General features: G+C 45.4%; 1 protein-coding gene across 1 annotated transcript; it reads left to right on the forward strand.

Annotated features, from left to right (window-relative positions):
* Positions 1–359: 359 nt before the first annotated feature.
* lmo2 (LIM domain only 2 (rhombotin-like 1)) lies at positions 360–3,734 on the forward strand. Its single transcript, XM_039017846.1, has 3 exons — positions 360–1,001; positions 1,992–2,207; positions 2,470–3,734. Exons 1-3 carry the CDS (start codon positions 961–963, stop codon positions 2,690–2,692), a joined length of 480 nt encoding a protein of 159 aa, XP_038873774.1. The 5' UTR covers positions 360–960; the 3' UTR covers positions 2,693–3,734.
* Positions 3,735–26,163: the final 22,429 nt, after the last annotated feature.

Raw genomic sequence — 26,163 nt, forward strand, 5'->3', positions numbered from 1 at the left:
GCTGTACCCAGAGCAATCTATTTATGTTAAGATTGCTCCTAATTTTATTTTTTGAATATTGGGTAATTGACCTATTAGGAAGAAACAAACAATACATTAACAGGCACTAATAAGACTACCACACAGTGCAGTGAGAATGTTTCACACAAATAAACTAAAATGCTTTTTATTTATCTCACTTTTGTTGCCATTTAGACATATAGACACCACTTGAACTCGAGACAACACTCGTGACCCCAAGTTCTGTCACGACTTACTTCTTCAATCATGCATGAAGGAGTTGAGCTCCGCGCTGGCTATCTGTCGCTTTAAGAGCGATTTCCCCCCATTGTCAAGTAGTCGTGAGCAGGAAGGGTGAAACGAAACCAGAGACCGAGCTAGGGGGCCGAGCTGGTATTTAAAAACACGACGCAGCCGCTCAATAACGGAACCGCGGTAATGTTCATTCTCAGGACAGAGCGCGTCAGGAGAAGAAGGGAATAGAAATACGAACTGAAGAGGAAGGGGAGACTCAGTCAAGCAACCTTTGATGATTTTAATTCTTCTATGCTTTGAAGACATATACACAGTCGCAATGGAATAAAACAAAACATCCACGTATGAAAGACGAAGGCTACACCGAATTTCACCGCGGTTTCTCAATTGCCTGAGGAAATGTACAGAATAGCCTCCATCATTGAAAATGCGTCACATGTCAGGATGATCTTCGTTGGACATAGACTGCTGATGGAAATGATGTCATATAAAATGAAGGCAAATTCCGCGCGCAACTGACGTCTAGGGCTTCATTATATCAGAGCAGGTGCGGTGTGTGTGTGTCCCTGCGACATTTACCGTTATACGCGTGTTCTGAAGATTTAACTGTGAACGTGGCGTGGGCCTGCAAGTCTGATCACAGAGAAGAGAACCGGGATCTATAACAACTTGATGTCAACCTGAGAAATAAAACATACTGGGAAAATGTCATCTGCAATTGAAAGGAAGACGATGGAGGCTAACGAGTAAGTGACGTACTAGTAGGCTGTTTCCTTGAAATATAATAGAATAGGCTATAATAGAATCAAGGACCTTCAATGTTGACTTGATACTGCTGTAGAATGTCTTATTACGCAAATTACAATAGTTGCTTGGAAATAGGCAAACGCAATGGGCTAGTAGCAGTTTCCAAAAGTCTCTTCAGAGTTCAATTCAAAATCATGAAAGAACAAATTGAAGAAGGAAGCGCCAATAAATGGGGAAAAGGATAATTATAAAGAACAATAGAAGTCTATTTAAAAGGCTGCTGAATGTCGTGACCTTTTGTCAGCACACATTTTGGTTGTATGAACAGGTCATGTGGATTATGTGCTGCACTCACTGGTAAATAAATCGATGGCTCCCTCCTGTGGATTAAACTAATAATAATATGTGCATATTACATGGTAGAACACACACACACACACAGTCTTGTACAGCTAACCTTATGGGGACATACAATTCAGTCCCATTCAAAATCCTATTTTCCCTAACCCCTAACCCTAAACCTAATCCTAACCCGTACTCTTACCCTAACCCTAACCTTAACCCTAACCCTAACCCTAACCCAAAAACCTAAACTTTATCCTAACCCTAAACCTAACCCTAGCTCCTAACCCTAACCCTACAACTAACCCTAGCTCCTAACCTTAATATTTAACTTAATTCTAACCCTAACACTAATTCTAACCTTAACCCTAAACCCCCTAGAAATAGCATTTGACCTTGTGGGGACTAACAAAATGTCCCTGGCTGGTCAACTTTTTGTTCGTTTACTATTCTTGTAGGGACTTCTGGTCCCCACAAGAATAGTTAAACACATCCACACACACACACACACACACACACACACACACACACACACACACACACACACACACACACACACACACACACACACACACACACACACTTCTTATTATGTACTTCTATTCTTCCCTTGCCTCATTCTGTCTCTCGTCCTTGTTCCCCGCTAGGGAGCCGGTGGACGAGGTGTTACAGATGCCCCCGTCCCTCCTGAACTGTGGGGGGTGCCAGCAGAGCATCGGGGACAGGTTCTTCCTGAAAGCCATTGAGAAGTACTGGCACGAGGACTGTCTGAGCTGTGACCTGTGTGGCTGCAGACTGGGAGAGGTGGGACGAAGACTCTACTACAAACTGGGACGCAAGCTCTGCCGCAGAGACTACCTCAGGTTAGACACTGTACAGTTGACATTTACCATATGCCCTCACCCCAAAAACAGAGTTAGATATTTTGATGTTGGGCTCCCCCAAGTGTCAATAAGTAATTGAAATCCTTCCCATATGACGCTTACATATTAGTTATTGTAAATGTTTCCAAAATTCAAACAAATATGACAAAATACTCATTAGTCAATAGCATGTAAACTCTTTATGAATGGTTTATTAATGCTTCCTAACCATGAATAAACCTCCATGTCCCCTCCCTCCCAGGCTGTTTGGACAGGACGGGCTGTGTGCTAGCTGTGAGAAGAGGATCAGAGCGTTTGAGATGACCATGCGTGTGAGGGACAAGGTCTACCACCTGGAGTGTTTTAAATGCGCGGCCTGCCAGAAACACTTCTGTGTCGGGGACCGTTACTTGCTCATCAACTCAGACATTGTGTGTGAGCAGGACATCTTTGAGTGGACCAAACTCAACAACAACATGGTTTAGTAGTTTCTAGAACACTCTAGAACATTCTAAAAACACTCTAGAACACCTCAAAAACATGGTGTAGAACACTCTAGAACATTCTACAACACTCCAGAGCACCTCAAAAACATGGGGTAGAACACTCTAGAACATTCTACAACACTCTAGAACACCTCAAAAACATGGGGTAGAACACTCTAGAACATTCTACAACACTCTAGAACACCTCAAAAACATGGGGTAGAACACTCTAGAACATTCTACAACACTCTAGAACACCTCAAAAACATGGGGTAGAACACTCTAGAACATTGTAGAAGACCACAACGATGAGATGGTTTTGACTGTGATCGTGACCTCTCCATTTGGAATCAACAGCATGATAAAATATCTCAAGATGTACAGCAAGATAATCGATCTCAAACTTTTGGACAAAGGTCGCCACATACGACGCTCTCTTGTACCTCTCAAGTCTGTTTAGATGTTTGAAGAGAGTTGTTTCACCATTGATCTGTACTGGAGGCAAAAGGAAGGCTCAATCCACCAGCGAAGGGAGAAAAGTTTCATTATCTTGGGTTCCACCCTTTCAATGCAAAATAAGGAAAATGTATACATGCAATAATCTATGTGCTCATTGCAGAAATGTCAATATTTCTTGCATCATGCAGTGTAATAGAGATTTGCTCATAGAGCTAAATGATGAGCGGTGTCACTGGAATTTTTTGTTGTCCAACACTGTTATTTCACCTCTCTAAGGAAATATTTGTTATGAATATATATAAAGTGTTCTGTCCAAAAAAAGGTTGATTCCATTCCGAAGTAATACATTCGTAAAGTTAAAGTCTGTTTGGGGAGTCCGCATGTGCCCCCTAGTGGCCAAGGGGAAAGCTTTCAGTATTATTTCAATAGGACTGAAAGAAGTTCAAAAGACAAGTTTCCAATGTTTTATTTGTTTTGTTTTTGTAACTTTTGTTTTCTTTCAATATGGCTCAAAAACTTTGGGATATTTGTTATTTATATCTGTTTAATTAAACCCTCATTAAAATATGTTACATTTAGTAGACCACGGATCCTCTCTTTTCAGAGGATACATCTCGTTGGATGGAGCAAAGATAAATAAAAAAAGTATAATATTTTTTTTATTTACATTACAAGACCAAAAGTATGTGGACACCTGCTATTCGAACATCTCATTCCAAAATCATGGGCATTAATATTCGCTGCTATAACAGCCTCCACTCTTCTGGGAAGGCATTAATATGGAACTGGGCCCTCCTTTGCTGCTATAACAGCCTCCACTCTTCTGGAAAGGCTTTCCACTAGATGTTGGAACATTGCTGTGGGGACTTCTATTCTATTCAGCCACAAGAGCTTTAGTGAGGTCGGGCACCGATGTTGTGCCTGGCTCGCAGTCGGCGTTCCAATTCATCCCAAAGGTGTTTGATGGGGTTGAGGTCAGGGCTCTGTGCAGGCTAGTCAAGTTCTTCCACACCGATCTCGACAAACCATTTCTGTATAGACCTCGCTTTGTGCACAGGGGCATTGTCATACTGAAACAGGAAAGGGACTTCCCCAAACTGTTGCCACAAAGTTGGAAGCACAGAATTGTCTAGAATGTCATTGTATGCTGTAGTGTTAAGATTTCCCTTCACTGGAACTAAGGGGCCTGAACCATGAAAAACAGCCCCAGACCATTATTCCTCCTCCACCAAACTTTACAGTTGGGACTATGCATTCGGGCAAGTAGCATTCTCCTAGCAAACCCAGATTCATCCGTTGGACTGCCTGGTGCTGAAGCGTGATTCAGGGGTACCAAACTAGAGATATAGCACTTCCTGTAGGGGCAACACACTGTAGAGATATAGCACTTCCTGTAGGGGCAACACACTGTAGAGATATAGCACTTCCTGTAGGGGCAACACACTGTAGAGATATAGCACTTCCTGTAGGGGCAACACACTGTAGAGATATAGCACTTCCTGTAGGGGCAACACACTGTAGCTATATAGCACTTCCTGTAGGGGCAACACACTGTAGCTATATAGCACTTCCTGTAGGGGCAACACACTGTAACTATATAGCACTTCCTGTAGGGGCAACACACTGTAGCTATATAGCACTTCCTGTAGGGGCAACACACTGTAGCTATACAGCACTTCCTGTAGGGGCAACACACTGTAGAGATATAGCACTTCCTGTAGGGGCAACACACTGTAGAGATATAGCACTTCCTGTAGGGGCAACACACTGTAGCTATATAGCACTTCCTGTAGGGGCAACACACTGTAATTATATAGCACTTCCTGTACGTGCAACACACTGTAGCTATATAGCACTTCCTGTAGGGGCAACACACTGTAGCTATACAGCACTTCCTGTAGGGGCAACACACTGTAGCTATATAGCACTTCCTGTAAGTGCAAGACACTGTAGCTATATAGCACTCCCTGTAGGGGCAACACACTGTAGCTATATAGCACTTCCTGTAGGGGCAACACACTGTAGAGATATAGCACTTCCTGTAGGGGCAACACACTGTAGCTATACAGCACTTCCTGTAAGTGCAACACACTGTAACTATATAGCACTTCCTGTAGGGGCAACACACTGTAGAGATATAGCACTTCCTGTAGGGGCAACACACTGTAACTATATAGCACTTCCTGTAAGTGCAACACACTGTAACTATATAGCACTTCCTGTAGGGGCAACACACTGTAACTATATAGCACTTCCTGTAGGGGCAACACACTGTAACTATATAGCACTTCCTGTAAGTGCAACACACTGTAGCTATACAGCACTTCCTGTAGGGGCAACACACTGTAACTATATAGCACTTCCTGTAAGTGCAACACACTGTAGCTATACAGCACTTCCTGTAGGGGCAACACACTAGAGATATTGCACTTCCTGTAGGGGCAACACACTGTTGCCATTTTTCTGTTCCTGTATCTAAACCAGACCAGAAGAGGTCACCAGAGGACTATGTGTTACAGTCCAACTGCACTTTCCACATATATGACTCTCCTACCACTGGATCTCACAAGTCATTGGTGGATTCTTTCAGTTTATGATACCTTCAGTCTACATATTTAGAGTCAGACTCCTTTAGTCTACATATTTAGAGGTAGATACCTTGAGTCTACATATTGAGAGTCAGATACCTTGAGTCTACATATTGAGAGTCAGATACCTTCAGTCTACATATTGAGAGTCAGATACCTTGAGTCTACATATTGAGAGTCAGATACCTTCAGTCTACATATTTAGAGTCAGATACCTTCAGTCTACATATTTAGAGTCAGATACCTTGAGTCTACATATTGAGAGTCAGATACCTTGAGTCTACATATTGAGAGTCAGATACCTTGAGTCTACATATTGAGAGTCAGATACCTTCAGTCTACATATTGAGAGTCAGATACCTTGAGTCTACATATTGAGAGTCAGATACCTTGAGTCTACATATTGAGAGTCAGATACCTTGAGTCTACATATTGAGAGTCAGATACCTTCAGTCTACATATTGAGAGTCAGATACCTTGAGTCTACATATTGAGAGTCAGATACCTTGAGTCTACATATTGAGAGTCAGATACCTTGAGTCTACATATTGAGAGTCAGATACCTTGAGTCTACATATTGAGAGTCAGATACCTTCAGTCTACATATTGAGAGTCAGATACCTTCAGTCTACATATTGAGAGTCAGATACCTTCAGTCTACATATTGAGAGTCAGATACCTTCAGTCTACATATTGAGAGTCAGTCTGCACGATCAGAAAGGGGGAAATGAAAAACAGAGAAATACGTGGCTGATGACAATAATGAGGACATGATGTTGTTCCTGGGTGTGTGTGACTGTGTGTCTGTGTCTGTGCGTCTGTGTGTGTGTCTGTGTGTGTGTGTGTGGGTCTGTGTGTCTGTGTGTGTGTGTCTGTGTGTCTGTGTGTGTGTATGTGTGTGTGTGTGCGTGTGTGGCTGTGTGCGTGTGTGTCTGTGTGTGCGTGTCTTTGGTATGTGTGTGTGTGTGTGTGTGTGTGTGTGTGTGTGTGTGTGTGTGTGTGTGTGCGTGTGTGTGTGTGTGTGTGTGTGTGTGTGTGTGTGTGTGTGTGTGTGTGTGTGTGTGTGTGTGTGTGTGTGTGTGTGTGTGTGTGTCTGTGTGTGTCTGTGTGTGTGTATGTGTCTTTACCCTGTACCCTAGAGACCTTCATCCTCCTCCAAAAGGAGTACAGTAGAAAGTAAACCCAGTTAAGTGAACATACTGTGAGATCTGTATGAGTGGGTTTGTGTTCCAATATGATCCTTCTTCATTTCTCCCCCAAGCAGCAGACCTGATCCTCTGTACCCTAGAGACCTGATCCTCTGTACCCTAGAGACCTGATCCTCTGTACCCTAGAGACCTGATCCTCTGTACCCTAGAGACCTGATCCTCTGTACCCTAGAGACGTGATCCTCTGTACCCTAGAGACCTTATCCTCTGTACCCTAGAGACCTGATCCTCTGTACCCTAGAGACCTGATCCTCTGTACCCTAGAGACCTGATCCTCTGTACCCTAGAGACGTGATCCTCTGTACCCTAGAGACCTTATCCTCTGTACCCTAGAGACCTGATCCTCTGTACCCTAGAGACCTGATCCTCTGTACCCTAGAGACCCGATCCTCTCTATCCTAGGGACCTGATCCTCTGTACCCTAGAGACCTGATCCTCTCTATCCTAGGGACCTGATCCTCTGTACCCTAGAGACCTGATCCTCTGTACCCTAGGGACCTGAACCTCTGTACCCTAGAAACCTGATCCTCTGTACCCTAGAGACCTGATCCTCTCTACCCTAGAGACCTGAGCCTCTGTACCCTAGAGACCTGAGCCTCTGTACCCCAGAGACCTGATCCTCTGTACCCTAGAGACCTGATCCTCTGTACCCTAGGGACCTGAACCTCTGTACCCTAGAAACCTGATCCTCTGTACCCTAGAGACCTGATCCTCTGTACCCTAGAGACCTGATCCTCTGTACCCTAGAAACCTGATCCTCTGTACCCTAGAGACCTGATCCTCTGTACCCTAGAGACCTGAGCCTTTGTACCCTAGAGACCTGATCCTCTGTACCCTAGAGACCTGATCCTCTGTACCCTAAGGACCTGATCCTCTGTACCCCAGGGACCTGATCCGCTGTACCCTAAGGACCTGATCCTTTGTACCCCAGGGACCTGATCCTCTGTACCCTAGAGACCTGATCCTCTGTACCCTAGAGACCTGATCCTCTGTACCCTAAGGACCTGATCCTCTGTACCCTAGAGACCTGATCCTCTGTACCCTAGAGACCTGATCCTCTGTACCCTAGAGACCTGATCCTCTGTACCCTAGAGACCTGATCCTCTGTACCCTAGGGACCTGATCCTCTGTACCCTAGAGACCTGATCCTCTGTACCCTAGAGACCTGATCCTCTCTATCCTAGAGACCTGATCCTCTGTACCCTAGAGACCTGATCCTCTGTACCCTAGAGACCTGATCCTCTGTTCCATAGACACCTGATCCTCTGTACCCTAGAGACCTGATCCTCTGTACCCTAAGGACCTGATCCTCTGTACCCCAGGGACCTGATCCTCTGTACCCTAAGGACCTGATCCCTGCTGGAGGGAGTTCATTGGGTTTAATGAAGAGAATGGAGCCAAAGAGATGTCGCCAGTCCCTGGTCCCGTCACGACGTCCAGTAGAACAGAAACCCACAGAACAGAGCCTCACAGGACCAGGCTACCAATAAGCCGGTCTGGTCTGGCCTGGTTTAGGCCTTGTCTTGCCTGGTCTGCCCTGGCCTGGCCTGAAATTCATAGTGAAGAGGTACAATACAGTCAGAGGTTTGGTCCTAGAGAAGCAGTCACACCATTGTCAAACACATGCAGTCGCTCGAAAGATTTGGGTCTGGTCTGGTCTGCCCTGGCCTGGTCTGGCCTGGTTCAGGCCTTGTCTTGCCTGGTCTGGTCTGGCCTGGTTCAGGCCTTGTCTTGCCTGGTCTGGTCTGGCCTGGTTCAGGCCTTGTCTTGCCTGGTCTGGTCTGGTCTGGCCTGGTTCAGGCTTTGTCTTGCCTGGTCTGGTCTGGCCTGGTTCAGGCCTTGTCTTGCCTGGTCTGGTCTGGTCTGGCCTGGTTCAGGCCTTGTCTTGCCTGGTCTGGTCTGGTCTGGCCTGGCCTGGTTCAGGCCTTGTCTTGCCTGGTCTGGTCTGGTTTGGTCTGGTTCAGCCTTGTCTTGCCTGGTCTGGTCTGGTCTGGTTCAGGCCTTGTCTTGCCTTGTCTTTCCTGGTCTGGTCTGCTTTCCATTCTCTTCTTTTCTTCTTGCTCTCCTCCAGTGCAGCGCCCTCCAGCCTGAGCTTCTCCAGAGAGCAGCCCTGACTCACTCACACACACACACACACACACACACACACACACACACACACACACACACACACACACACACACACACACACACACACACACACACACACACACACACACACACACACACACACACACACACACAACCACCCTCGGCGGGTCTCAATAAAGGCGTTCTGTTCCTCTTGTGTCATCCCTAGCAGCTGCACACAAGGCCGGGAGTGTAATGCTGTGTTCTGTGTTTGTGTGCAGAGGAGGGTCTGTTTCGTCTCTCAGTGCTAATGTCACAGCATTGCCCAACGGGTATACCTAAAAACAACCAGCTGTGCTCATGGAAACCAAGGAGACTTACTGAGGATGAAACCACAGTGTGTTGCAGCTTGTTTCTGTCCAACGGAGCAGAGGGCTGAGGTCGAAACCCGTTGCATTAAAACCCCAGTCATCCTGGATCGCGCAACTGTGAGGTGGTGTCATGTTCACTGTGTCCAGTAGATGGCGTGTGTGTTCTGATGGATGCCTATGGTCTCCTGGGCTCCTGGTCTGATATGAGGCCAAGCCAGCAGAGAGCCAGCAGCAAGCCAGCAGAGAGCCAACAGAGAGCCAGGAAGCACAATAATGAGGCCTAGTCAGCAGAGACCCAGCCAGTACAGAAATTAGGCACAATCAGCAGAAAGCCAACAGAGAGCCAGAGAGCCAGGCAGTACAGTAAAGAGGCCCAGCCAGCAGAGAGTAATGATTATTACTGTACTGTCTGGCTCCCTACTTGCTGGGCCTCATTACTATACTGCCTGGCTCCCTGCTGGCTGGGCCTCATTATTTTACTGCCTGGCTCCCTGGTGGCTGGGCCTCCTTACTGTACTGCCTGGCTCCCTGCTGGCTGGGCCTCATTATTTTACTGCCTTGCTCCCTGCTGGCTTGGCTGGCTGGGCCTCAATACCGTACTGCCTGGCTCCCTGGTGGCTGGCTCTCTGCTGGCTGGGCCTCATTACTGTATTACCTGGCTCTCTGGCTCTCTGCTGGCTGGGCCTCATTATTTTACTGCCTGGCTCCCTGCTGGCTTGGTTGGCTGGGCATCAATACCGTACTGCTTGGCTCCCTGGTGGCTGACTCTCATTCGATCCATCACTACACACATCCACACATGTGTTCTAGACAACTGTGAAAAGGAGGAGAGGAAGACAGAATAGCTGAAAGAAGAAAGGAGAGATGACAGAAAAAGAGAATGAGAATGAAAGGCTAGGTGGAGAGAGAGAAAGAGAGCGAGAGTGAGAGATAGGGAGAGAGATAAATAGAGTAAGAGAGTGAAAATGAAAAGGTGAGGGAGTGGGAGAGAGAGAGAAAAGGAGTCTGGGGAGGAAGACTGTTGGGTTCTGTAGTCTGTTGTGGCCCAGTAAGAAGACAGTTGGGTTCTGTAGTCTGTTGGGGCCCAGTAAGAAGACAGTTTGGTTCTGTAGTCTGTTGGGGCCCAGTAAGAAGACAGTTGGGTTCTGTAGTCTGTTGTGGCCCAGTAAGAAGACAGTTGGGTTCTGTAGTCTGTTGGGGCCCAGTAAGAAGACAGTTGGGTTCTGTAGTCTGTTGGGGCCCTGTAAGAAGGCAGTTGGGTTCTGTAGTCTGTTGGGGCCCAGTAAGAAGACAGTTGGGTCATGTAGTCTGTTGGGGCCCAGTAAGAAGACAGTTGGGTTCTGTAGTCTGTTGGGGCCCAGTAAGAAGACAGTTGGGTTCTGTAGTCTGTTGGGGCCCAGTAAGAAGACAGTTGGGTTCTGTAGTCTGTTGGGGCCCAGTAAGAAGACAGTTGGGTTCTGTAGTCTGTTGGGGCCCAGTAAGAAGACAGTTGGGTTCTGTAGTCTGTTGGGGTCCAGTAAGAAGACTGTTGGGTTCTGTAGTCTGTTGGTGCCCAGTAAGAAGACAGTTGGGTTCTGTAGTCTGTTGTGGCCCAGTAAGAAGACAGTTGGGTTCTGTAGTCTGTTGTGGCCCAGTAAGAAGACAGTTGGGTTCTGTAGTCTGTTGTGGCCCAGTAAGAAGACAGTTGGGTTCTGTAGTCTGTTGGGGCCCAGTAAGAAGACAGTTGGGTTCTGTAGTCTGTTGGGGCCCAGTAAGAAGACAGTTGGGTTCTGTAGTCTGTTGGGGTCCAGTAAGAAGACAGTTGGGTTCTGTAGTCTGTTGGGGTCCAGTAAGAAGACAGTTGGGTTCTGTAGTCTGTTGGGGCCCAGTAAGAAGACTGTTGGGTTCTGTAGTCTGTTGGGGCCCAGTAAGAAGGCAGTTGGGTTCTGTAGTCTGTTGGGGCCCAGTAAGAAGACAGTTGGGTTCTGTAGTCTGTTGGGGCCCAGTAAGAAGACAGTTGGGTTCTGTAGTCTGTTGGGGCCCAGTAAGAAGACAGTTGGGTTCTGTAGTCTGTTGGGGCCCTGTAAGAAGGCAGTTGGGTTCTGTAGTCTGTTGGGGCCCAGTAAGAAGACAGTTGGGTTCTGTAGTCTGTTGGGGCCCAGTAAGAAGACTGTTGGGTTCTGTAGTCTGTTGGGGCCCAGTAAGAAGACAGTTGGGTTCTGTAGTCTGTTGGGGCCCAGTAAGAAGACTGTTGGGTTCTGTAGTCTGTTGGGGCCCAGTAAGAAGACAGTTGGGTTCTGTAGTCTGTTGGGGCCCAGTAAGAAGACTGTTGGGTTCTGTAGTCTGTTGGGGCCCAGTAAGAAGACAGTTGGGTTCTGTAGTCTGTTGGGGCCCAGTAAGAAGACAGTTGGGTTCTGTAGTCTGTTGGGGCCCAGTAAGAAGACTGTTGGGTTCTGTAGTCTGTTGGGGCCCAGTAAGAAGACTGTTGGGTTCTGTAGTCTGTTGGGGCCCAGTAAGAAGACAGTTGGGTTCTGTAGTCTGTTGGGGCCCAGTAAGAAGAACATGTGGAGCCCCAGCGTTCTCTCGTCGGTCAACCTGCATTCAACAAATCCTCATCACATTTTTAATCCAGTCATAACATAACACACGTCCAGAGCGGAGTTAAAGTGTTTAATTTACCTATCCACCTCACAGTCTTCAGTGGTCTGTGTGTTATTTCACCCACACACAGCTACCCAGACCTCCCCCAGATTTCAGGCGCTGTGGGCTATCAGGCTATCAGAGATGAGAACATAAATGTGTCTCCTGGCAGACCACAGTCTGCTGAATCAATATATTCCCTATTAGCCTCCTCTGATCTAACGTGAGTGAGAGGGAAATCTGAGGAGTTTAAAAAAGCATGTTTTTGATCAATAGCAGTTGAATCGTTTAATCCGATCAGTTGTTATCCTGACAGACCAGACCTAGCTGTGCTGTGATGAATCATTCTGCTATTGGACATAATATCCTGACCACAACTTTCTCTGTAAGGTGTTGCTGAACTTTGCCGCTTGTGACTTCAGATCTTTTGGTTCTGGCTGGTCGGTTGGGTTTTTACTGATGTGCAAATTAATCTGTTCCTTATAGTTTTTTTGATTGACACATCTCACATCCTATCATAATCTATAATCTTCCTCGTGTTAGTGAAATAGTAATATGCAATAGATTGGACGAAGTCTGTAAAGGAAGTATTGTAAATCTTCAGTCTTTTACATATGTTGCCGGGGCCTTTCTCCCCCTGAAATGATCACCGTATGTGGAGGGCTATGTTCCTGGCTCCCAATAAACCGAGTTTATGTATGTATGTTTCAAGTTGCATTTGTCACGTGTACAAGTACAGTGAAACGCTTAACTTGCAAGCCCTACCCAACAGTACAGTATTCAATGTCAAACTAGTATAAAATACAAAAATAACATGAGAAATAAGAAATAAGAGAGGATGCTATATGCAGGGTCAGTGTCACTACCATACTTACAATGTGCAGGGATATGAGGTGGCAGGTAGTCTAGTGGTTAGAGTGGAGGGGCGGCAGGTAGCCTAGTGGTTAGAGTGGAGGGGCGGCAGGTAGCCTAGTGGTTAGAGTGGAGGGGCGGCAGGTAGCCTAGTGGTTAGAGTGGAGGGGCGGCAGGTAGCCTAGTGGTTAGAGCGTTGGACTTGTACCCGAAAGGTTGCAAGATTGAATCCCCCAGCTGACAAGTTAAAAATCTGTTGTTCTGCCCTTGAACAAGGCAGTTAACCCACTGTTCCTAGGCTGTCATTGAAAATAAGAATTTGTTCTTAACTGACTTGCCTAGTTAAATAAAAATACTGGAGTGTTTGAGGTAGATATATACAGGGGAAAGGTGATGGCAGCATTTGCGCAAAACTGAAAGTGCGAACTGTCACATTTAACCATGGCAAGCTGACTGGGAATATGACCGAATACAAACAGTGTAGTTATTCCCTCCGTAAGGCAATCAAACAGGCAAAACGTCTGTACAGAGACAAAGTGTAGTCTCAAATCAATGGCTCAGACTCGAGACGTACAGTGGCTTGCGAAAGTATTCACCCCCTTGGCATTTTTCCTATTTTGTTGCCTTACAACCTGGAATTAAAATGGATTTTTTGGGGGTTTGTGTCATTTTATTTACACAACATGCCACTTTGAAGATGCAACATATTTTTTATTGTGAAACAAACAAGAAATAAGACCAAAAAAATGAAAACTTGAGCGTGCATAACTATTCACCCCCCCAAAGTCAATACTTGGTAGAGCCACCTTTTGCAGCAATTACAGCTGCTAGTCTCTTGGGGTATGTCTCTATAAGCTTGGCACATCTAGCCACTGGGATTTCTGCCCATTCTTCAAGGCAAAACTGCTTCAGCTCCTTCAAGTTGGATGGGTTCTGCTGGTGTACAGCAATCTTTAAGTCATACCATAGATTCTCAATTGGATTGAGGTCTGGGCTTTGACAAGGCCATTCCAAGATATTTAAATGTTTCCCCTTAAACCACTCGAGTGTTGCTTTAGCAGTATGCTTAGGGTCATTGTCCTGCTGGAAGGTGAACCTCCGTCCCAGTATCAAATCTCTGGAAGACTGAAACAGGTTTCCCTCAAGGATTTCCCTGTATTTAGCACCATCCATCATTCCTTCAATTCTGACCAGTTTCCCAGTCCTTGCCGATGAAAAGCATCCCCACAGCATGATGCTGATACCACCATGCTTCACTGTGGGGATGTTATTCTCGGGGTGATGAGAGGTGTTGGGTTTGTGCCAGACATAACATTTTCCTTGATGGCCAAAAAGCAAAATTTGAGTCTCATCTGACCAGAGTACCTTCTTCCATATGTTTGGGGAGTCTCCCACATGCCTTTTGGGGAACACCAAACGTGTTTGCTTATTTTTTTCTTTAAGCAATGGCTTTTTTCTGGCCACTCTTCCATAAAGCCCAGCTCTGTGGAGTGTACGGGTTAAAGGGGTCCTATGGACAGATACTCCAATCTCCGCTGTGGAGCTTTGCAGCTCCTTCAGGGTTATCTTTGGCCTCTTTGTTGCCTCTTTGAATAGTGCCCTCCTTGCCTGGTCTGTGAGTTGGTCTGTGAGCTGGTCTCTTGGCAGGTTTGTTGTGGGGCCATATTCTTTCATTTTTTTTTACAATGGATTTAATGGTGCTCTGTGGGATGTTCAAAGTTTCTGATATTTTTTTATAACCCAACCCTGATCTGTACTTCTCCACAACTTTATCCCAGACCTGTTTGGAGAGCTCCTTGGTCTTCATAGTGCCGCTTGCTTGGTGGTGCCCCTTGCTTAGTGGTGTTGCAGACTCTGGGGCCTTTCAGAACAGGTGTATATGTACTGAGATCATGTGACAGATCATGTGACACTTAGATTGCACACAGGTAATTGGTTGCACCAGATCTTATTTAGGGGCTTCATAGCAACGGGGGTGAATACATATGCACGGACCACTTTTCCGTTTTTTTTATTTTTTTATTTTTTGAAAAAAGTAATTTTTAAAATTTCACTTCACCAAATTGGACTATTTTGTGTATGTTCATTACATGAAATCCAAATAAAAATCTATTTAAATTACAGGTTGTAATGCAACAAAATAGGACAAACGCCAAGGGGGATGAATACTTTTTCAAGGCACTGTTCTTGGGAATGTTCCCCTCTCTGTGAAGAAACACACACACACACACACACACACACACACACACACACACACACACACACACACACACACACACACACACACACACACACACACACACACACACACACACACACACACACACACACACACACACACACACACACACACACACACACACACACACAAATTCCTTTGTATCCACATCCCTGGGGATTTAACATGGTCCCCTCACACCAGCACAGTCGTGAAGACGGCACGGCAATGCCTCTTCTCCCGCGTAGACTAAGATACAGTAGAACAGGACAGAATACACTATATACGTATGAGATGAGTCATGCAAAATATGTCAACATTATGAAAGTGACTAGTGTTCCGTTATTATTAAAATGGCCAGTGATTTCAAGTCTCCTTGAGGAACGTATAGTAGGCCTACAGCAGGGGTGGAATTGGAAAAATGTATATTTTAGAAACTGACCAATGTAAAAATCTAATATAGAATTCACCTTAAAACACATTTTGAGGGATACGTGTGGATATGTGCCCTGGGATGTTGATAGGGAGTCCAGCTGATGTCTGAATATGACCTTGGGCGAGAAGCAATATTGTGTCAGCAGACTCTCATCTTCTTCTCTTTTACTCGGGGTAATAAATGTAATTCTATGTCTGGACCACAATATTAGGGTCAGACACTATAAATCAGAGGGATTATCCTCTGTAATCTAAAGCATTTTTACAATACTTGGAGAAAGGAAAATAAGTGACGTTATGAGACAATGAAAACAGCACGACCGTGATTGAGTGGGTACTGCCTGACTGGGAGGTCAAAGTTGAAACAGTTGTCTGGGATGTACAGGAAAATTGGAGGCTAGAGAGACACGCAGTAGAAACCTGTCCAACAAAACAGACAAATGGTTTCCATTACCAAGGCCATTTTTTTCTTTGTAATCCATCCATTTTTTCTTTGTAATCCATCTCTGTACTACACCACAGTAGAAAAGAGTGGATAGTGAACAGACCAGTGCCTGGTAACAGAATAGTCCTCTTTCAAAAAGTAAACAGTTCAATTAAGGTTTCTAGAAAAGAACGGCCCTGCTTTTCAGTGCCCAGTCCACATGTGCAGGTAAGTGACGGGGCGTAGCATGGAGAGGCATGGTGATAAAGTTATGGGTTTGGGTTCACTGCAATTTCCATCTCTAATTGGATTTCCAAATGCAATGCCTGTTTCCAATCAGCCCAGAGATCAGTATAGACACCAAACTAGGCCAGACCAGACTAGGCCAGACTAGACCAGGCCAGACTAGGCCAGACTAGACCAGGCCAGACTAGGCCAGACTAGACCAGACCAGGCCAGACCTGAGCAGGCCAGACTAGACCAGGCCAGACCAGACCAGACTAGGCCAGACCTGAGCAGGCCAGAATAGGCCAGACTAGACCAGACCAGGCCAGACCTGAGCAGGCCAGACTAGGCCAGACCAGACCAGGCCAGACTAGGCCAGACCAGACCAGGCCAGACTAGGCCAGACTAGACCAGACCAGGCCATTCTAGGCCAGACCAGACCTGTCTGGCCTATGTTAATGCTGTGATGATGGCTCCTCTGTTAATGCTGTGATGATGGCTCCTCTGTTAATGCTGTGATGATGGCTCCTCTGTTAATGCTGTGATGATGGCTCCTCTGTTAATGCTGTGATGATGGCTCCTCTGTTAATGCTGTAATGATGGCTCTACGGTTAATGCTGTGATGATGGCTCCTCTGTTAATGCTGTGACGATGGCTCCTCTGTTAACGCTGTGATGATGGCTCCTGTGTTAATGCTGTGATGATGGCTCCTCTGTTAATGCTGTAATGATGGCTCTACGGTTAATGCTGTGATGATGGCTCCTCTGTTAATGCTGTGATGATGGCTCCTCTGTTAATGCTGTGATGATGGCTCCTCTGTTAATCCTGTGATGATGGCTCCTCTGTTAATGCTGTGACGATGGCTCCTCTGTTTCTACTGTGACGATGGCTCCTCTGTTAATGCTGTGATGATGGCTCCTCTGTTAATGATGTGATGATGGCTCTACGGTTAATGCTGTGATGATGGCTCCTCTGTTAATGCCATGACGATGGCTCCTCTGTTAATGCTGTGATGATGGCTCCTCTGTTAATGCTGTGATGATGGCTCCTCTGTTAATGCTGTGATGATGGCTCCTCTGTTAATGATGTGATGATGGCTCCTATGTTAATGCTGTGACGATGGCTCCTCTGTTAATGCTGTGATGATGGCTCCTCTGTTAATGCTGTGACGATGGCTCCTCTGTTAATGCTGTGATGATGGCTCCACTGTTAATGCCATGACGATGGCTCCTCTGTTAATGCTGTGATGATGGCTCTACGGTTAATGCTGTGATGATGGCTCCTCTGTTAATGCTGTGATGATGGCTTTTCGGTTAATACTGTGACGATGGCTCCTCTGTTAATGCTGTGATGATGGCTCCTCTGTTAATGCTGTGATGATGGCTCCTCTGTTAATGCTGTGATGATGGCTCCTCTGTTAATGCTGTGATGATGGCTCCACTGTTAATGCTGTGATGATGGCTCCTCTGTTAATGCTGTGATGATGGCTCCTCTGTTAATGCTGTGATGATGGCTCCTCTGTTAATGCCATGACGATGGCTCCTCTGTTAATGCTGTGATGATGGCTCCTCTGTTAATGCTGTGACGATGGCTCCTCTGTTAATGCTGTGATGATGGCTCCTCTGTTAATGCTGTGATGATGGCTCCTCTATTAATGCTGTGATGATGGCTCCTCTGTTAATGCCATGACGATGGCTCCTCTGTTAATGCTGTGATGATGGCTCTACGGTTAATGCTGTGATGATGGCTCCTCTGTTAATGCTGTGACGATGGCTCCTCTGTTAATGCTGTGATGATGGCTCCTCTGTTAATGCTGTGATGATGGCTCTACGGTTAATGCTGTGACGATGGCTCCTCTGTTAATCCTGTGATGATGGCTCCTCTGTTAATGCTGTGATGATGGCTCCTCTGTTAATGCTGTGATGATGGCTCCTCTGTTTATGCCGTGATTATGGCTCCTCTGTTAATGCTGTGATGATGGCTCCTCTGTTAATGCTGTGACGATGGCTCCTCTGTTAATGCTGTGATGATGGCTCTACTGTTAATGCCGTGACGATGGCTCCTCTGTTAATGCTGTGACGATGGCTCCTCTGTTAATGCCATGACGATGGCTCCTCTGTTAATGCTGTGACGATGGCTCCTCTGTTAATGCTGTGATGATGGCTCCTCTGTTAATGCTGTGATGATGGCTCCTCTGTTAATGCTGTGATGATGGCTCCTCTGTTAATGCTGTGATGATGGCTCCTCTGTTAATGCCATGACGATGGCTCCTCTGTTAATGCTGTGATGATGGCTCCTCTGTTAATGCTGTGATGATGGCTCCTCTGTTAATGCTGTGATGATGGCTCCTCTGTTAATGCTGTGATGATGGCTCCTCTGTTAATGCTGTGATGATGGCTCCTCTGTTAATGCTGTGATGATGGCTCCTCTGTTAATGCTGTGATGATGGCTCCACTGTTAATGCTGTGATGATGGCTCCTCTGTTAATGCTGTGATGATGGCTCCACTGTTAATGCTGTGATGATGGCTCCTCTGTTAATGCTGTGATGATGGCTCCACTGTTAATGCTGTGATGATGGCTCCTCTGTTTCTACTGTGACGATGGCTCCTCTGTTAATGCCATGACGATGGCTCCTCTGTTAATGCTGTGATGATACCTGGGTTCTGGAATAGAACTGAGTCCTCCTTGGTGTTCTATACCTGGGTTCTGGAATAGAACTGAGTCCTCCTTGGTGTTCTATACCTGGGTTCTGGAATAGAACTGAGTCCTCCTTGGTGTTCTATACCTGGGTTCTGGAATAGAACTGAGTCCTCCTTGGTGTTCTATACCTGGGTTCTGGAATAGAACTGAGTCCTCCTTGGTGTTCTATACCTGGGTTCTGGAATAGAACTGAGTCCTCCTTGGTGTTCTATACCTGGGTTCTGGAATAGAACTGAGTCCTCCTTGGTGTTCTATACCTGGGTTCTGGAATAGAACTGAGTCCTCCTTGGTGTTCTATACCTGGGTTCTGGAATAGAACTGAGTCCTCCTTGGTGTTCTATACCTGGGTTCTGGAATAGAACTGAGTCCTCCTTGGTGTTCTATACCTGGGTTCTGGAATAGAACTGAGTCCTCCTTGGTGTTCTATACCTGGGTTCTGGAATAGAACTGAGTCCTCCTTGGTGTTCTATACCTGGGTTCTGGAATAGAACTGAGTCCTCCTTGGTGTTCTATACCTGGGTTCTGGAATAGAACTGAGTCCTCCTTGGTGTTCTATACCTGGGTTCTGGAATAGAACTGAGTCCTCCTTGGTGTTCTATACCTGGGTTCTGGAATAGAACTGAGTCCTCCTTGGTGTTCTATACCTGGGTTCTGGAATAGAACTTCTTCTAGAACTTGTTTTCAGCGTTTTTTTGCTGTGCGTTTTGCTGCCAACTTTACTTTGCTAGCTGACAACTTTACTTTACTTTGCTAGCTGACAACTTTACGTTTTGTTTTTTTCTTTCTTTTTAATTACCGTTTATATTTTTAGTTTTTCCATCGCAACTTTTTTCCCTCATTCAACTTTTTCACTCCGGACGCTTTATCTGGACATGGTTCGTCAGCACCTTCAACAGCCGAAGCTAAGTAGTAACATTAACATGATGTCTTCTAATTGCAGTCGCTGTACTCATAATATACAGGAGAACGATCGCCTTACGGCGAGGATAGCTGTGCTACAAGCCCAGCTTCAGACGCAATCGTTAGGCAAGGGTAATTTCAGTGTAGGAAAGGAAGAAACAGCGTCTGTGCCACCAGTAAGTACAGATAGTAACGTTAGTATAAACCCCCCCGCACAGTCCCCGCAGCCGGACAACTTTCTCATGGCTTCTGGAGGGAAATGCTGTAGGAATGCTCAACTGGTGTCGCTCATTCAGCCGACAGAAACTTTCAACCGGTTCTCCCCATTATGTAGCGAGTCGGAGTCTGAGGCTGAGTCTTCTCTTGTCTCTACTCCTCCCGCTACGGGGTCTGAGACGCCGAAGGCTCCAACCATTAGCTCTGACAAATTGAAAACCCTAGTCATTGGCGACTCCATTACCCGCAGTATTAGACTTAAAACGAATCACCCAGCGATCATACACTGTTTACCAGGGGGCAGGGCTACCAACGTTAAGGCTAATCTAAAGATGGTGCTGGCTAAAGCTAAATCTGGCGAGTGTAGAGAGTATAGAGATATTGTTATCCACGTCGGCACCAACGATGTTAGGATGAAACAGTCAGAGGTCACCAAGTGCAACATAGCTTCAGCGTGTAAATCAGCTAGAAAGATGTGTCGGCATCGAGTAATTGTCTCTGGCCCCCTCCCAGTTAGGGGGAGTGACGAGCTCTACAGCAGAGTCTCAGCACTCAATCGCTGGTTGAAAACTGTTTTCTGCCCCTCCCAAAAGATAGAATTTGTAGATAATTGGCCCTCTTTCTGGGACTCACCCACAAACAGGACCAAGCCTGACCTGCTGAGGAGTGACGGACTCCATCCTAGCTGGAGGGGTGCTCTCATCTTATCTACCAACATAGATAGGGCTCTAACTCCTCTAGCCCCACAATGAAATAGGGTGCAGGCCAGGCAGCAGGCTGTTAGCCAACCTGCCAGCTTAGTGGAGTCTGCCAATAGCACAGTCAGTGTAGTCAGCTCAGCCATACCCATTGAGACTGTGTCTGTGCCTCGACCTAGGTTGGGCAAAACTAAACATGGCGGTGTTTGCCTTAGCAATCTTATTAGGATAAAGACCTCCTCCATTCCTGCCATTATTGAAAGAGATCGTGATACCTCACATCTCAAAATAGGGTTACTTAATGTTAGATCCCTCACTTCAAAGGCAGTCATAGTCAATGAACTAATCACTGATCATAATCTTGATGTGATTGGCCTGACTGAAACATGGCTTAAGCCTGATGAATTTACTGTGTTAAATGAGGCCTCACCTCCTGGTTACACTAGTGACCATATCCCCCGTGCATCCCGCAAAGGCGGAGGTGTTGCTAACATTTACGATAGCAAATTTCAATTTACAAAAAAAAAATGACGTTTTCGTCTTTTGAGCTTCTAGTCATGAAATCTATGCAGCCTACTCAATCACTTTTTATAGCTACTGTTTACAGGCCTCCTGGGCCATATACAGCGTTCCTCTCTGAGTTCCCTGAATTCCTATCAGACCTTGTAGTCATAGCAGATCATATTCTAATTTTTGGTGATTTTAATATTCATATGGAGAAGTCCACAGACCCACTCCAAAAGTCTTTCGGAGCCATCATCGACTCAGTGGGTTTTGTCCAACATGTCTCTGGACCTACTCACTGCCACAGTCATACTCTGGACCTAGTTTTGTCCCATGGAATAAATGTTGTAGATCTTAATGTTTTTCCACATAATCCTGGACTATCGGACCACCATTTTATTACGTTTGCAATCGCAACAAATAATCTGCTCAGACCCCAACCAAGGAGCATCAAAAGTCGTGCTATAAATTCTCAGACAACACAAAAATTCCTTGATGCCCTTCCAGACTCCTTCTGCCTACCCAAGGACGTCAGAGGACAAAAATCAGTTAACCACTTAACTGAGGAACTCAATTTAACCTTGCGCAATACCCTAGATGCAGTTGCACCCCTAAAAACGAAAAACATTTGTCATAAGAAACTAGCTCCCTGGTATACAGAAAATACCCGAGCTTTGAAGCAAGCTTCCAGGAAATTGGAACGGAAATGGCGCCACACCAAACTGGAAGTCTTCCGACTAGCTTGGAAAGACAGTACCGTGCAGTACCGAAGAGCCCTCACTGCTGCTCGATCATCCTACTTTTCCAACTTAATCGAGGAAAATAAGAACAATCCAAAATTTCTTTTTGATACTGTTGCAAAGCTAACTAAAAAGCAGCATTCCCCAAGAGAGGATGGCTTTCACTTCAGCAGTAATAAATTCATGAACTTCTTTGAGGAAAAGATCATGACCATTAGAAAGCAAATTACGGACTCCTCTTTGAATCTGCGTATTCCTCCAGGGCTTAGCTGTCCTGGATCTGCACAGCTCTGCCAGGGCCTGGGATCGGGAGAGACACTTAAGTGTTTTAGTACTATATCTCTTGACACAATGATGAAAATGATCATGGCCTCTAAACCTTCAAGCTGCATACTGGATCCTATTCCTACTAAACTACTGAAAGAGCTGCTTCCTGTGCTTGGCCCTCCTATGTTGAACATAATAAACAGCTCTCTATCCACCGGATGTGTACCAAACTCACTAAAAGTGGCAGTGATAAAGCCTCTCTTGAAAAAGCCAAACCTTGACCCGGAAAATATAAAAAACTATCGGCCTATATCGAATCTTCCATTCCTCTCAAAAATTTTAGAAAAAGCTGTTGCGCAGCAACTCACTGCCTTTCTGAAGACAAACAATGTATACGAAATGCTTCAGTCTGGTTTTAGACCCCATCATAGCACTGAGACTGCACTTGTGAAGGTGGTAAATGACCTTTTAATGGCGTCAGACCGAGGCTCTGCATCTGTCCTCGTGCTACTAGACCTTAGTGCTGCCTTTGACACCATCGATCACCACATTCTTTTGGAGAGACTGGAAACCCAAATTGGTCTACACGGACCAGTTCTGGCCTGGTTTAGATCTTACCTGTCGGAAAGATATCAGTTTGTCTCTGTGAATGGTTTGTCCTCTGACAAATCAACTGTACATTTCGGTGTTCCTCAAGGTTCCGTTTTAGGACCACTATTGTTTTCACTATATATTTTACCTCTTGGGGATGTTATTCGAAAACATAATGTTAACTTTCACTGCTATGCGGATGACACACAGCTGTACATTTCAATGAAACATGGTGAAGCCCCAAAATTGCCCTCGCTAAAAGCCTGTGTTTCAGACATAAGGAAGTGGATGGCTGAAAACTTTCTACTTTTAAACTCGGACAAAACAGAGATGCTTGTTCTAGGTCCCAAGAAACAAAGAGATCTTCTGTTAAATCTGACAATTCATCTTGATGGTTGTAAAGTCGTCTCAAATAAAACTGTGAAGGACCTCGGCGTTACTCTTGACCCTGATCTCTCTTTTGACGAACATATCAAAACTGTTTCAAGGACAGCTTTTTTCCATCTACGTAACATTGCAAAAATCAGAAATTTTCTGTCCAAAAATGATGCAGAAAAATTAATCCATGCATTTGTTACTTCTAGGTTAGACTACTGCAATGCTCTACTTTCCGGCTACCCGGATAAAGCACTAAATAAACTTCAGTTAGTGCTAAATACGGCTGCTAGAATCCTGACTAGAACCAAGAAATTTGATCATATTACTCCAGTGCTAGCTTCCCTACACTGGCTTCCTGTTAAGGCAAGGGCTGATTTCAAGGTTTTACTGTTAACCTATAAAGCATTACATGGGCTTGCTCCTACCTATCTTTCCGAGTTGGTCCTGCCGTACATACCAATACGTACGCTACGGTCACAAGACGCAGGCCTCCTAATTGTCCCTAGAATTTCTAAGCAAACAGCGGGAGGCAGGGCTTTCTCCTATAGATCTCCATTTTTATGGAACAGTCTGCCTACCCATGTGAGAGACGCAGACTCGGTCTCAACCTTTAAGTCTTTACTGAAGACTTATCTCTTCAGTAGGTCATATGATTGAGTGTAGTCTGGCCCAGGAGTGTGAAGGTGAACGGAAAGGCTCTGGAGCAACAAACCGCCCTTGCTGTCTCTGCCTGGCCGGTTCCCCTCTCTCCACTGGGATTCTCTGCCTCTAACCCTATTACAGGGGCTGAGTCACTGGCTTACTGGTGCTCTTTCATGCCGTCCCTAGGAGGGGTGCGTCACTTGAGTGGGTTGAGTTACTGACGTGATCTTCCTGTCTGGGTTGGCGCCCCCCCTTGGTTTGTGCTGTGGTGGAGATCTTTGTTGGCTATACTCGGCCTTGTCTCAGGATTGTAAGTTGGTGGTTGAAGATATCCCTCTAGTGGTGCGGGGGCTGTGCTTTGGCAAAGTGGGTGGGGTTATATCCTTCCTGTTTGGCCCTGTCCGGGGGTATCTTCGGATGGGGCCACAGTGTCTCCTGACCGCTCCTGTCTCAGCCTCCAGTATTTATGCTGCAGTAGTTTGTGTCGGGGGGCTAGGGTCAGTTGGTTATACCTGGAGTACTTCTCCTGTCTTATCCAGTGTCCTGTGTGAATTTAAGTATGCTCTCTCTAATTCTCTCGTTCTCTCTTTCTTTCTCTCTCTCTGAGAACCTGAGCCCTAGGACCATACGTCAGGACTACCGGGCATGATGACTCCTTGCTGTCCCCAGTCCGCCTGGCCTTGCTGCTATTCCAGTTTCAACTGTTCTTCCTGCGGTTACGGAACCCCTACCTGTCCCAGACCTGCTGTTTTCAACTCTTAACCTCTAACACCTCCCAAACCCGGATCCGGGAGCACCCCCATCAGTAGAAAAGCTACTAGCATAGCCTAGCATAGCGTCACAAGTAAATACTAGCATCTAAATATCATTAAATCACAAGTCCAAGACACCAGATGAAAGATACACATCTTGTGAATCCAGCCATCATTTCTGATTTTTAAAATGTTTTACAGGGAAGACACAATATGTAAATCTATTAGCTAACCACGTTAGCAAAAGACACCACTTTTTTTACTCCACCAGTTTTTTACTCCATCAGTAGCTATCACAAATTCGACCAAATAAAGATATAAATAGCCACTAACCAAGAAACAAATTCATCAGATGACAGTCTGATAACATATTTATTGTATAGCATATGTTTTGTTAGAAAAATGTGCATATTTCAGGTATAAATCATAGTTTACCATTGCAGCCACCATCACAACTCTCACCAAAGCGACTAGAATAACTACAGAGAGCAACGTGTATTACCTAATTACTCATCATAAAACATTTCTTAAAAATACACAGCGTACAGCAATTGAAAGACACAGATCTTGTGAATCCAGACAATATTTCAGATTTTCTAAGTGTTTTACAGCGAAAACACAATATAGCGTTATATTAGCATACCACAATAGCAAACATCACAACCGCATTGATTCAAGCCAAACATAGCGATTACGTATAAACCACCAAAAGATATTAATTTTTTCACTAACCTTCTCAGAATTCTTCAGATGACAGTCCTATAACATCATATTACACAATGCATATAGAGTTTGTTCGAAAATGTGCATATTTAGCGGCACAAATCGTGGTTATACAATGAGAAAAGTAGCAAATCTGCCCAGAAAATGGCAGGAGAAATCTTTGAAGAGGCACCTATTCTAATCAGTAACTATTCCAAAACTTGACTAAAAAATACAGGTTGGACAGCAATTGAAAGACAAATTAGTTCTTAATGCAATCGCTGGGTTACATTTTTTAAATTAACGTTACTTCAAGCATACAGCGTACGCTAAAGCGAGACCGCACCATAATTCATGGCGGAATTATTATCTGACATTTGTCAACATAAGTACGAATTAACAGCATAAAGACTGCTTACTATTAGCTGAGCTTCCATCAGAATCTTGGGCAAGGTGTCCTTTCTCCAGAACAATCGTCTTTGGGTTGAAAGATGTCCTCTTGTCCGGTCGAAATAGCCGCTAATGTTAGCCGCCAACTGGAGAGGTGTCCAACTCGTGAAAGCGCATGGCAAAGAAATCCCAGAAAATCGCAATAAACTGCTATAAACTGCTAAGTCGGTTTAAATTAACTACCTTATGATGTCTTTAACACCTATAACGAATAAAAACATGACCGGAGATATAGAACTACTAAAACGAAAGCGTTTGCAGGACGCCATTGTGATGTCTTCATGCGTCAGGCGCACCGTTGAAAAGGACGGTACTTCCGTTCCACGGTCTTATAAAGGGCCCAGATTGCGCAATCCACTCCATTCAAATTCTCCCCGCTTACTGACATCTAGAGGAAGACGTATGCAGTGCATGTAGCCCGATGGCTTACATGGGGACTTATAAACTGGCCTCAGAACAGG

The sequence above is a fragment of the Salvelinus namaycush genome, chromosome 21 (assembly GCF_016432855.1).
Source record: "Salvelinus namaycush isolate Seneca chromosome 21, SaNama_1.0, whole genome shotgun sequence".
NCBI lineage: Eukaryota > Metazoa > Chordata > Actinopteri > Salmoniformes > Salmonidae > Salvelinus > Salvelinus namaycush.

Bases quoted from the DNA above. Each gene is read 5' to 3' on its own strand.
- lmo2 (XM_039017846.1), top strand. From the start codon at position 961: ATGTCATCTGCAATTGAAAGGAAGACGATGGAGGCTAACGA. The intron at 1,002-1,991 runs GTAAGTGACGTA...GTTCCCCGCTAG, and splicing joins AAGACGATGGAGGCTAACGA to GGAGCCGGTGGACGAGGTGT. The intron at 2,208-2,469 runs GTTAGACACTGT...CCTCCCTCCCAG, and splicing joins TGCCGCAGAGACTACCTCAG to GCTGTTTGGACAGGACGGGC.